Consider the following 14,313-nt stretch of genomic DNA (forward strand, 5'->3'; position numbering starts at 1 on the left):
CCAATTTCATTCACATCTCAGCTGATCTCCTGCTGAAACACTCAACTGTGATTTTGCTATCTCCCAACTTGAAAATTCCAACACTTTGGTCAGCCTCCCATGTTTTTCCCACTGTAAATTTGAGGTCATCCAAAACTGCTGCTGTATCCTTCTCACACCAAGTCCCATTCACCCATCATTCTGCCGCTTGCGACCTACATCGGATCTTAGATAATCAAGAGATCAATTTTAAAATTCTCACCAGTTTTCAAACTCCTCCATGCCCTCCCCATCTCTGTAATCTTCTCCAGGCCCACAACCCTCCAAAATCTGTGCTCTTTCAACTCTGGTCCTCAAGAATCTCCAATTTGAATCACTTCAGATGCCGAGGCCCACAGTTCTGGAAAGCCCTCCCTAATTTTCCCCATCTTGCTTCTTCTCTTTTTGTTTAAGACAATCCTTAGGACCTAGCTCTTCAGCTCTGATATCACCCAATATGGATCCATGTCACAATTTGTCTAATAGCACTCACCAGGTCATTGTGTTTAAAACAGGGATAGATAGGTTCTTGATTGGTAATGGGATCAAAGGTTACAGGGAAAAGACGGGAGGATGGGGTTGAGAAACTTATCAGCCATGATTGAATGGCGGAGCAAACATGATGGGCCAAATGGCCTAATTCTGCTCCTATATCTTACGGTCTTGCGTGCAAACACCCAAGACATATTACTTTGTGTAGGTGCTATATAAGTACTGGTTGCCGCTGTTGTTTGTGGCAAAGCAACCCAAGCTTCATCAACTCTATGCAAAGACATTGCTCCTAAATAATTTAATGAGATTTCATCATTGTTTCTCTAACAGATAAATGAGAGTGAACAGGGGAACAGTATCAAACTCTTAAGTTTTTTAAAGATATTAAATCTCTGCTTAACTGTCTATGTTCCAGTGGTTTGAGTCCCAGTAGATTGAGCATCTCCTCAATGATATTCCCCAATACAATCCTGCTAAACATAATCATATATTTTCCTTTTTTTTTTACATAAAAAGGAACCAGAAATTGCACATATACTCTTAACTGTAGCATACCCAATGCTTCATATAAATTTACAACTGCTTCTTTACTCTTGTACTGCAAGTCCCTTCTCAATATGCCATTTCCCTTTTACATAGCTTCAGCTAATTGCTAATGGAAGTGAAGGATGAAATTTGATACATTAGTCAGGTAGCTAGCTATTAAATACAATTAAAGGTTTTTTTAAAAAAAGTTCACTACTTACATTGGATACTATTGTAATAAAAGCATGTGCTATTGGAAATGGAAGGGTTTCAGGCATTCCATATTCAAAACAATCTTTCATAAGTGATAGCCCATTTTTCCCACAAAAGAGGCAGACATAACGAAGCAAGTGCAAAGGTACTTCCACATCCTAAATAAATGACAAAAGAAATGCAAATGGTTACGATTGTGGTCAGTACAAAGGAATCATAGAAATAAAATTCTCACATTAGAAGTGGTGTCTTTTTAAAAATGATGAAAGCCAAGCTAACAGTAGGATTAGAAATTAGGGACTTTTTAGGTTTTACAATGATTACATTTTCCATTTAGCTTCTCTCAACCTATGTAGAAAGTTAAAATTAATACATATATTCCACATGTTTAAGTGCAATAAAACTATGTTCATCAGCACAGAATTTGCATCTTTACAATATTTTCTTTGCAATTTCAGTACAGATGCAAATATTGCAATTGGATTCTAATAAGTCCATGCATGTAAATACTTGTTTTTGTTTCCAAATTATCAACTTCACCTTAACTTCAGGTTGGACAAAATGTCCATCCGAAAATGTCAATTTCTCCATTCTCATCACAGATGCTACCTGACACACTGTATTTCCAGCACTTTTTCTTTCAGACTTTCGGCAGATGCAGTCCTGCGCTTTCTATGCTAAATGCAACATCTCATTCAACTCGAGGGGTAGGGAATATAAAGGAAACCTCATTGTGGATTATTATATTTGAATGCCCACTTTAAATGGGTGTTTACCCTTAGGAAAGTCCAGCAATAATTTACCAGGCTGATGGACAAGATGTAGGGACCTGGCTATGATGAGACATGGAATACAGCAGAGTTGCAGACCAGAGAGTTCAGAAGATTGAGAGATGATTTGATTGAAGTGTTTAAAATAAGGAAGCCGACAGGGTACACTGGGAATGATTCTTCTACAAAAATCCTTATTCGCACAAGAGGTCACAGATGCAGAATCAATTGAGGTTTTTAAACAACATATAGATCATTATCTTGGTGCACATGTACACTGGTCCCTTAAGGTAGCAGGACAGATGGATAAAGTGGTTAAGGAGGAAAATGGTATACTTTCCTTTATTAGCCGAGTAATAGTTTACGGGCAGGAAGGTTATGTTGGAACTGTACAAAATGTTGGTTAGGCCACAGCTAGAGTATTGTGTGCAGTTCTGGAATCCACATTACAGGAGGGATGCAAAGTGCACTGCAAAGTGTAAACAGGAGATTTATCAGGATATTTGCCTGGGCTAGAGAGCTTTAGTTATGAAGAAAGATTGGGTAGACTGGGGTTGCCCTTGGAGTAGAGGAGACATGATTGAGATGTATAAAATTATGAGGGGCATGGATAGAGTCAACAGGAAGAAACGTTTCTTCTTAGTGGAGGAATTAATGGGTAGGGGACATAGATTTACGGTAAGGGGCAGGAGGTTTAGAGGGGATTTGAGGAAAATGTTTTTTACCCAAAGGGGGGTGGGATGCTGGAACTCACTGCCTGAAAGGTGGCTCAAGCAGAGACCCTCGTAACATGCAAGTAGTATTTAGGTATGCACTTGCGATACCAAGGCATACAAGGCTGGAAAGTAGAATTAGAATAGTTAGGAGGTTTGTCTTTGACTGGTGCAAACGCGTTGGACCAAAGGGTCTTTTTTTGTGCTATATACTTCTCCGACTACGTGGAACACAAATGTCTTACAAATTTTGAGGAAAGAGCATGACATTGGGATTAAAATGCTCAACAAAATAGTGGTGCCAATAATGGACCAAACTAGCCTACTTTTATTCCTGCAAAGATATACTACTTCTAAACTCAATTAAGAATATTTTCATCTTACAATCTGCATTTTACATTTAACAAGCAAATTTGATTACTTAACTATATTGCATCAAAAATTGCAGTTTCAGTAGACAACTTCTGACATACTAGACTTGCCAAGAAATAGACCCATACTATCACAATAATACCTTGTAGTCAACAAACTCAGCCCCTTATACAGCCAGGAAAATAATGAGGTGTTTTGTATGCGAGGATTTCACATATTGCATCAGCTTAGTTTTCTTGAAAAAAAAACTCTACTACAACCCAGAATGGTTATTTTTTGGTAAAATAATCTCCCAATGTGCTTTTCTCTGAACGTGAAACAGAATGAGTCCCGGCATTTGGGGCAAAAGCCAAAATTAGAATCCTGTATATGGACATGGAGCTTTTGTATTTGGGCTTACAGTAAAATTTGTAAGAATTTTAGTCCTGTCGTGTTCTTTTTCGAAATGAATATTTACTTGTCCTTTTAAAATTCTAAAACCAAATACAAATAATATAAAACTATTCAAAAATGTGTCACTTACATTCATATCACAAAACGCCCCTAATAAGTTGCTTTCATGAGCTGAAATGTCCTAGTTTAAAGAAAAGTTAGTACAATTTAAATAAAAACGAACATTCTTCAAAACGTCTTTGAAAATACAACACATTCTATCAAGCAATAGTAGAAACAACCCACAAAACTGACCAGACCTATATTAGGTTAAAAAAATACAAGGTTTCTCATTGACTAATAAAAAGACATTTAATTTCAACAGTATCAGCATCAGGTCAGTGGTAGCATTTTCACCCAGGTCAGGTGGTAATGGATATAAGCCCAACTACAGCAACTGAACACATGATTTAGGCCGATAAGATGTTATGTCGAGGCCCAGTCTGCCTGCACAGGTGGAGATAGAGAGATCCTATTGCATGAATGAGAAGAACGGTGGAGTTCTTCCTGAATCCTGGACAATATTTATCCTTTGACTCAAATCATCTGCATTTATATAGTGCCTTTAACACAGCAAAAACATTGCAAGGTGCCTGGACGGAAAATTGTCACACAAAATTTGACACAGAACCACAGAAGGGCCATTAGGGCAGGTTATTAAAAGTTTGGTCAAAGATGTATGTTTAATGCAGTGTCTTGAAGGAAAAAAATGTGGTAGACAGGTGGAACAATTTAATGAGTGAATTGCAGAACTTGGGCCAAGCAGCTAAAGGCACAGTCAACAATAGTGCAGCAATGAATACTGGAGGCACAAGAGATCAAAATTCATGGAACACAAGTTCTCAGAGGGTGGGACAGCTAGAGGAGATCACAAACATGGGAAAGGGTGAAGCCAGAGAGGGATTTGAAAACAAGTATGAGAATCTCATGCTGTGTTGCCAGTGAGGAGTTAACCAAGGTAGATCATGGAGCACAGGGGTGATGGGTGAATATATAAGTTGGCATTCAGGCAACAGAGATTTGGATGAGCACTGGATGAGAGGAGAGCAAAACAAATAAAAAATTCTTTATACATTATTCATATGTTTGTATGTGGAAGATTTCCCACTCATTTCAGCTACTAACAAAACTACATAGGGATCTATGTCGGTCAAATCCTGTTATGTCACACTGGCATACCAATTCATTCATGTGTTAAACTAAAATTTCTCTAACCAGTGCCTTAATCTGCATTTTAACCAATAAACATTTGAAATTATGTTTTCCTTTCATTTGAATACAAGATGACCCCAAGCACAAAGTTTTTAGTCAATCATGAGTAAAACACTTTTTTAAGTTGGAATCACTCAATGAAAACGCCCTCTAATGTTGGTCATAGTTTCCTTATGCATTTTATTTAGCATTAGTAAGCTGCTACCAGGAGAGAAACAAAGTCTGATCTCAAAAATATTACCCTTCAGAGTACCCCCACCTGCAAAATTAGTTTGGTGTAGTTATGTCTTGAGGATAAACACCCAGTGAAGTTGCTGGCACAACAAACCTTTTTCAGTTACTATAAAAATTAATTTCTATTTACTCTATTATTCATATCTAACACCAACAGTTTGCTATGACACTCCGTTCAAAAGGTTCCACGACCCCAGAACAACACAAAGTTAGCATGGAAATATCAAACATTATAAAAAGACTTTCTGAATTGTCTGAAACAATTTACCTGACTTTCTTTTCTATCCTTGCATTATAATTTATACATTTAGTATTTTAACTGAAAGTGGATGCTTTCTACACCGAACCAATCTTGGGCAAATTAAAAACACAAGTTATAAAAATACACAAAATGGTGTGATTCTTTTAACCCTCAAAACAATGGAAACTTTGCAAAGGCTAGAATTAATGGATCACATGTATTAACTGATAGTGCAAAGAAATACATTATACCTCTATAGTGGCATGAGTGTTATGTTTGTAGGCAGTATATAAAGGAAACTGAATCTGAAAAATTTTTGCCACACATAACAGCAACTTTTCTTTCTCCTCTGTACTCCATGTGCTAAATGGATCAGTGCTCCGTGCAGAAACCTCCTCAGTCCTCCCATATGTTCTATTATCTGCTTTTTTCTCCACAAAATCCTTTGATTTTCGACCAATATCTTCTTCATCTTTATTACACTCGCCTTCCTGATTAGCCTGTTCATGGATTTTCTGATTCAGATCCTGCCACGATGAATCACTACTAGTGCAAATTTTACATAACTGGTCCTGGAGAGCCTGGACTTGGGCAGTCACCATATTAATAAGGGCATAAACAACCTGATTGAAGATTTCAAGGTGTTTGTACTCTTTGAAGCAACAAAGACATTGCCTAGAAGAAGGAAACATAGCATTAATAGTTTTACAGCAAACATAAAAATTGGACAAAATATTGGGGAAGCTACCCAAATGTTAATTTTGTGTAAAACCTAGGCATCTATTACTTTCAGATGGGAGTGAGGGTTGAGAAGAAGAAAAATAGTGAATATAATTCTGACTGTTAAAAGTAATTTGCAAAGATCTTTAGAATCTCTAGATTGTGCTGTAAACATCATCACGTGACAAGGGCATTCAATGCAACTTGGACATCAGATTTGAAGGCAAGGATGAGAATTTGCATTTTATGCAAGAATAGACTACCGTATCATGCACAGATTTCAAAGATTTGGCAGGCTCAAGTATGGAGGCCTTTTGGTTCATTTTGATGGATATATGCAATAGATTTTATCCATGACAAAGAGCATACCACATAACAATCGGCCACATACACACAGTGTTGATGCAGAGAATAAGGGCATGATTTTCTGAGAAGCTAGCTGGGAAGCCCAAAATTCTCTCAATGATTGGAGCTCACAGGAAACCTTCTCCATGTTTAAATAAGATATATGGGGGAACTTTTCGCTTTTATAAATTTCAACGTGATTTCCTTCTTACCTTTACAAACATGACTGACCCACCAGTGGAGAACCAAAACCACAGGCTGCCCACATCGACACCTGCTGGCCAAATTTGTAATTGTATACAGATTCAAAGTATAAAATAGCAGCTATTGTGTTAGCCTCCTGGATGTTACTGCACTCACTATTGCTAACATTAGTTAAAAATTTAATACTGGAAACCCCAGTCACACCACCATCTATGGGTATCACAGGGAGAAAAAATGCCTGAACACAGTTATCCTAAGGCCTTTTGATGCATTTTTAAATGGAATGTTGCAACACACCAGTTATTTTCATGATAAAGTACCAATATTATAAGTCTACCTTGTCTATTAAAATTGAAATTCAGGAAAGCCAAAGTACATATTAAAACTTCTAGTTTTCTCCTAAGACTTCACTATAATTTAAAAAGATAGATGAACCAGTAGCACAGATAGAGATAAATAGTTTAGATCTAACCCACCATTAGAGACATGGCTATAAGGTGACGATAGTTGGGGAATAAATATTCCAGGATACATAACATTTCAAAAAGACAGGAAGCATGGAATGGGAGAAAGAATAACCCTGATAATAAAGGATGATATGTGGCCAATAGTGAGAAAGGATTTTGGTTAAAATCAAGTAGTAGAATCAGGATGGATAGAAATTAAGAATAACAAGAGTCTGAAAACAATGGAGGGAGTAGTTTATAGGTCCCTCAACAATAGTTGGACAGAGCATGAAGCAAGAAATAAATGGAGCTTAAACAAAGACAACATAATAATTGTAGGGGGTGGGGGATTAAACTTTGCATAGACTGGCCCAATCAAATTGGCAAAAATGGTCTGAAAGATGTGTTTCCGGAATGCTTTGTGACAGTTTCCTGGAACAACATCCTTATTTTGTCCCACAACAAAAAGATATTTTAGAAATACTATTGTGCAATGAGGCAGGGTTAGCATTAGTAATCACAGAAAGCTGGGGAAAAGTGCTTTCTAACTTTAAGAATGGAATAAAGAAATTTTTTTTAAAACCATATTAAGTTTGAAAGGAACTTAATCAAAGGCCAAACAAAGATCTCAAACTTCAAGCCAATTACATAAGGGAGAGGTGGCTAAAGTTTATTGGGCAAATAAACTAAAAGGTACAGCAGCATGTCAACAGTGGAAAACATTTAAAGAAACAATTCAAAACTTTCAAGAAAAATACATTCCATTAAAGAACAGAAAAGAGACAAGAAATTCCATCTAATACTTACTAAGGAATTTCGATCTATGACTTTCTAAGGAAGTTAAGGATTGTATTAACATGAGGCGCTTATAATTTTGCAAATAAAAGTAGTAAGCCTTTAGAAAACAGCAAAGAACCATCAAATAATGGGTAAAAAGGGAAGTAGAATATATGAGAGTAAACTAGCCTGGAATATAAAAACAGATTGTAAGAGCTTTTTGAAGTAAAGGAGGGTAACTGAAGTAAACCTTGGTCCCTTAGATGCAGAAGCAGGAGGAAATTTTCATGTGAAGTGAGAAAATGGCAGACATTAATGAATATTTTGTGTCTATCTTTGTCGCAGAAGACACAAATGAATACAAAAACAGAGGGTAACCAAAGGGCTAATTAAAAGAAAAATTTAAAATAATATCAGAGAAAAATCATTGGAGAAACTTAAGGGACTTATCCCAAGGACTTGATGGCCTACAGCCTAGAATTTTAAAAGAGGTAGCTGGTTATTATTTTCTGAAATTCCCCAGATTTTAGAGCAGTTCTTTGGATTTGAATATTTCAAATGTATTGCTACTTTTCAGGATAGGAGAGAAAACAGGCCAGTTAACAGGTAAATGCTGAAATTTATAATGAAAGAAGTCTCAACAGTGCACTGAATAAATCATTGCCTGATCAGACAACATTAACTTGGTTTTATGAAAGGGAAATTGTATTTGCAAAACATATTAGATTTCTTGAAGATAAAACCAGTAGGGTAGACACAGAAAACTTAGTAGATATTGCATAAATACATTAGATAAGGTGTTACACAAAAGGTTTATACACAAGGAATGGGCTCACGGAGTTGAAGCAAAAACACTAGTATGGATTTGTTAACCAACAGCAAGCAAAGAGCAGGAATAAACAGACATTAAGTTGGCAGGCAAGAACAGTGGGCCTCAAATATTTGCAATCCACATTAATGACTAAGAGACAGTATAAGGTAGCTAAGTTTTTTGACAATACAAACCTAGATGGGAAAGTGCACTATGAGGAGGATACACGTGCACAAAAAAATGCTTTTGTGAAGTACGCGATTATTCACATTGGTAGCAAGAATAAAAAAGCTGAATATTTTTTGAAAGGCACAAAACCTGTAAACATTGCTGTTCAAAGAACCTGGGTGCATTCTTACAAGAAGCACAGAAAATTAAGTGTGCAGGTGCAACAGACACTTATGAAGGCAATTACAAGTTGGCCTTTATCGCAAGGGGATGGAATAAGGAAGTCTTTCATTCCCTATGAAAATTTTCTCCTGCCTCTAAGGGACCAACATTTACTTCAGCTACCCTCCTTTACTTGTAAAAAGTTCTTACAATCTGTTTTTATATTCCTGACTAGTTCATTCTCATATATCCATTAAATATCCAATATTTGAGGTCCTTTGCTTTCTTATTATTTTGATTTGCAACATTATAAGCCTCTTCTTTTATGCTAATACTATCCTTAATTTCCTTAGTAAGCCATAGATGGATCTTTCTTGTGAAATTTCTGTTCAGGGTTTTGGTGAGACCATATTTGCAGTAGTATGCACAGTTTTGACCTCCCTCATTAAGGAAATAATACTTGCATTGAAGGCAGTACAGTGAAGGTTCACTAGATTGATTCCTGGAATGAAAGGGTTGCTCTATGATGGCAGACTAAGAAAATTGTGCCTATACTGTCTGGAAATTAAAGAAATGGGTGATGATCCCATTTAAATATACAAGATTCTGAAGGGACTTGACAGGTTAGACAATAATGGAAACATCATTTAAGACTGAGATGAGGAGAAATTTCTTCACTGAAAGGGTTGTGAATCTTTGGAATTCTCTATCTCAGAGTTTATTAATACTTAAATCATCAAATGTATTTAAGGCTGAGATAGATAGAATTTTGGTCTCTCAGGGAATCAAGTGAAATGGGAAAAGGGCAGGAAAATGGAGTAGAGGCTGAAGTTAAAACATGATTGAAAAGAATGGCAGAGCAGGCTCAGATGACTGCATGATCTACTCCTGCTCCTATTTCTTATATTCTTACATTACCTCATGCCTGTCTGTATGTCTCAATAAACAGAAAAATGTAATCTCATTATGACAAGGTCACTCGCACAGACATTATAAACAACAAGTAAACATACCTTTGTGTCCAAGAGTTGATGTAATTGAATATCTTGAGAGCATGTTCCTTTTTAAGCTGCAGCCCTTCATTACTTTCTGTTTCAGATACTGTAGGGAGAGAACAAAAAAAAATCAAACTTATCTAGAGCACAAGAACAGGCAGTTTGACCAAATTGACCTATGTTAGCATTTATACTCCAATGCAAGCCTCCTCCCATGACAATATTCCCACTCTGCTTCTGTACTCTTCTTCCCTTCTCCCTCATGTATGCATCATACTTCCCTTTAAATGCTTCAACTACTTCCTGTGTCAGCAAGTTCCTCATTTTCATCATCATTCTCTCATGAAGGAACCTTAACATTCAGAGAGTTCTATCCATCATTGCAGTAACTATAGTCAACCATTGTCTATCTACCTCCAGAGAGAGGGCAAAGAACTAAGAATAAAAGTTGTCAATTGGGGAAAGGCTAATTTTAAGATGAGATGTGATGTAGTTAAGGGGAGTTATAAACAGCCAAAAATCAGTCAGTGCCAGATCAGTGGGAGGCATTCAAGAAATTAGCGAAGGTTCAGAGCAATGGGACCAACAAATCCTGAGCTCGTTGATGTGAAGGTGAAGGAGAGGATAAAGAAAGAAAAGCTTATTCTATGAAAGCTATCAAAGACTCAATGCTGTAAAATATCTAGAGAAGTGTAGGGGTGAAATTAAAAGGGAAATTAGGAAAGCAAAGGGAGCATGAAAAAATATTTCCAAATAAAATCAGGAAAATACAGACATTTTAAAAATATATAAAATGCAAGAGGATAATTCAAGAAAATATAGGGCCTATGGGTACCGTTTGTTTGCAAGTAGAGGACATGGGGGTATATTTATAAATTAATACTTTGTGTTTCTCTTCACAAAACAGAAGGATAGTGCAGACATTGCAATCATGGAGAAGGAACGTGAAAAATTAGGGAAATTAACAGTGAAAGAGGAAGAGGTTTTAGCATTTTTGGAAGTGGATAAATCCCCAGGCCCAAACAAAACTGTCCTAGGCTGTTTAGGGAAGCAGGAAATTTTACCATCATTTTCCAATCCTCAATGGTTACAGGCATTGTTCAAAAAGAGAGATGGGGTAAGGCTGAGTAATTGCAGGTCAGCCTAACTTCAGTGCTGGGAAAACTATTGGAGAAAAATTCAGAGGGACAGAATAAATAATCATTTAGAGAGGCATGATTTAATCAAAGAAAGTTACACAGATCTGTTATGGAAAGGTGATGTCTTACAATTGTTTTTTTTAAAAAGAGGTAACAAGGAGTCTCAGTTAGGGTATTGTACATTTAATGTAGCCCATATGAATCTTAGCAAAGCTTTTGACAAGATTTCACATGGCAGACTGATCATGAAAGTAAAAGACCAGGGAACTCAGGCAAAAGTGCCAAGTTGGATACAAAACTGGTTCAAGATGCAGGAAGCAAGGGTAATCTGTCAATGGGTGTTTGTGTTACTGGAAGATAGCTTCCAGTGAGGTTCCACAGGGTTCATGACTAGGTCCCTTGTAAGGGGAGTATGGACAAGTGATTTGTAGATGATACAGAAATTGGCCATATGCTTGGTGATGAAAGGAGGAGTAGACTGCAGGAAGACATCAGTGAATTAGTCAGGTGGGCACGTGGAGTTCTGTCCAGAGAAGCAGGAGGTAATGCATTGGGGAAGGCTAACTTGGTATGGGAATAAATGGTAAGATAGTGAAAAAGATGGAGGACAGAGGGACCTTGGAGTGCATGACCATGGGTCCCTTAGGGTGACTGGACAAGTGAATCAGATAGATGACAAGACATACAAGATATTTGCATTTACTAACCCAAGACACAGAATGCAGGTATAATGTCACAAATTAGGCTGTCCAGTCTATTTTAGTGCTCTAACAAACCCTTGATCCTACCTGATCCAAACCACCCAAACTGAATTCTGGCGAGATCTGAAATCAGCAAAGCTTCAATCAAGGTTGCTGGTTTTGAGACACTACCATACAAGAGAATATGCAAGAATTCTATAAATCATCAGTTAGGACACAACTGAGGTGCTGCGTGTAGTTCGGGTGTGGGCGGCATAGTGGCACAGTGGTTAGCACTGCTGCCTCACAGCACCAGGGACCCAGGTTCAATTCCTGGCTTGGGTCACTGTGTGTGGAGTTTGCACGTTCTCCCTGTGTCTGCGTGGGCTTCCACCAGGTGCTCCGGTTTCTTCCCACAGTCTGAAAGACATGCTGTTTAGGTGCACTGACCCAAACATGCGCCGGAGTGTGGCGACTAGAGGAATTCCACAGTAACTTCGTTGCAGTATTAATGTAAGCCTTACTTGTGACTAATAAACTTTACTTTACTTCTCATCACTGTACAGTAAAAAAGATGCCAGTTTCTTTGGATCAGAGGAGGCCAAGTGGAAAACTAATTGAAATGTATAAAAATGATGATGGGTCTGGATAGAGTGGCTTGGAAGACCCAATTCCCCTTTGTTGAGGGGTCCATAAATAGGGGGCATAATTTATTGCAGGGTGTCACTTGATGTGAACGCGGGAGCGGCTGCGTTTTTGCGAGCTCTAGCCCTATTCATCTTTTAATACTTTATTTTAACCCGATACATACTTGTAATTAGTTGATCCTGATATATATAATCTTTGCAATGTTTGTGGAAGATCCTGGTTAACCTTTTTGACTGCGGGAGCTAAATTAAGTTGAAGAAATTCTTGTTTGAGTGTTGCAGTCAGAGCTGACTTGGGTGGGGCCTGGTTCACAGTGGTGATGTCACTGGTGAGCAGGCCTATGCTTGGCTGTTGGTGCCAAGATGAAAACCGCTTTTACGAGCGAAAATATGGAACATGTATTCGGCTCTCCAGCACAGATCATGAGTGCTCACATTAATGAGCTGCAAGATATCCTACAAGAAAAATGAATGGTGCTGATATTCCTTTCAGGGCAGCACGGTAGCACAGTGGTTAGCACTGCTGCTTCACAGCTCCAGGGACCTGGGTTTGATTCTGGCTTGGGTCACTGTCTGTGTGGAGTCTGCACATTTTCCTCGTGTCTGCGTGGGTTTCCTCCGGGTGCTCCAGTTTCCTCCCACAGTCCAAAGATGTGCGGGTTAGGTTGATTGGCCATGCTAAAATTGCCCCTTAGTGTCCTGGGATGCGCAGGTTAGAGGGATTAGTGGGTAAAATATATGTAGGGATATGGGGTAGGGCCTGGGTGGGATTGTGGTCGGTGCAGACTTGATGGGCCGAATGGCCTCTTTCTGTACTGTAGGGTTTCTAAGATTCTAAGATTCTGAGTTGAGGGAGATTTCCTTAGTGAAGGCTCACCTTCGATCCTTGGAAATCCTGCTACACGATAGGTTGAAATTCCTATCTGAGGGGACATGGCTGGACAAGGACTGCCCGCCAGCTTTTCCCTAGGAAGGGGAAGACCTGCGGTCAGATTCCCAGCTAATTTTGCCAACTGGCTGCCGTGCTTTCACAATCTCAATTGGAGGGCTCGGCATCAAGTCCTGGATGTTCCTTGATGATCCAGTCATGGCTTCAGCCTTTTATAACTCTGTGGATGGCTTACAATCCTGAACTTTGTTCCCTTGGGATGTTACTCCTGATTGTGTGACGTTGTCTTTTATCCTAATAAGGGTATGTGTTGTTGAGCACAGAGGTTTAGGATGCTTTTTGTTTTCAATTGTCCGTTATCCTGTAAAGTCAGAATCATTATCTTTTATGTCCTTGCTGATGGCTCTTCCATTGGTGCGCTCTGGCGAAGGGAAGGGGAAAGGGCCTTGGTTCTTTGGCCAGAGACACTTTTTCTTGTCAGTGAGCGCTCCAATTGGGTTGTATTAAAAGGCCATGTGATGCATATTTAATTGTTAATGTACCATAATTGTTGCATTTGCACAGAAGGAGTACATTATTTTGTAGTACCTTATACTTGTAGAAAAGATGAGTAGAGGTGGCTGGTGTAGCCTCAAGTCCTCATTTTCAGTGACAAAAGACCTCTGCCACACCATTAGAAATCTTGTTTTTCGTGAAATATTCTGAGTCTAAGAATTCCTGTGCTTATCCTATGGTGGTACAGACAGACTAAATATCCTGGTGTCGCTGGACTTCTTTTCCATGCTGTTGGCACTTCTGGTTGGTGGTAGTGTGGGGAAGATGTGTGGTGGTGCATGCCGAGCACAGTTGATAGGTCTTTGGGTTTTGAGTTTCAATTTTATTGCTTAGTGAAAAGTTTTGCACCATAGTGCCATGCATGCACATAAGTACCACATTTCTGTGGCCTTATACTGTTGTCCTGATTATCCACACTTTTTCTGTTATCCTTTCAAGAGCCATACAAAAGCAGGCACTGCCTGCAATTGCAGGGATTATGATGTCTGATGCATTATTTGTATTGATTTTTTCTGGTCTTCTCTGTATATATGTGAAATGATGATTGTTCTCT

General features: G+C 38.4%; 1 protein-coding gene across 8 annotated transcripts in view; it reads right to left on the reverse strand.

Annotated features, from left to right (window-relative positions):
- usp34 (ubiquitin specific peptidase 34) overlaps positions 1-14,313 on the reverse strand; it is a 257,669-nt gene that overhangs the window by 212,978 nt on the left and 30,378 nt on the right. For all 8 annotated transcript variants that reach the window (XM_078229924.1, XM_078229920.1, XM_078229926.1 and 5 more), the window contains exons 2-5: positions 9,869-9,956; positions 5,474-5,897; positions 3,627-3,677; positions 1,257-1,406 (exon numbers count right to left, since the gene is read on the reverse strand). In XM_078229924.1, coding sequence (XP_078086050.1) covers positions 1,257-1,406; positions 3,627-3,677; positions 5,474-5,897; positions 9,869-9,956 — 713 coding nt within the window. The remainder of the gene's footprint in view (positions 1-1,256; positions 1,407-3,626; positions 3,678-5,473; positions 5,898-9,868; positions 9,957-14,313) is intronic.

Source organism: Mustelus asterias, chromosome 15, assembly GCF_964213995.1.
Source record: "Mustelus asterias chromosome 15, sMusAst1.hap1.1, whole genome shotgun sequence".
NCBI lineage: Eukaryota > Metazoa > Chordata > Chondrichthyes > Carcharhiniformes > Triakidae > Mustelus > Mustelus asterias.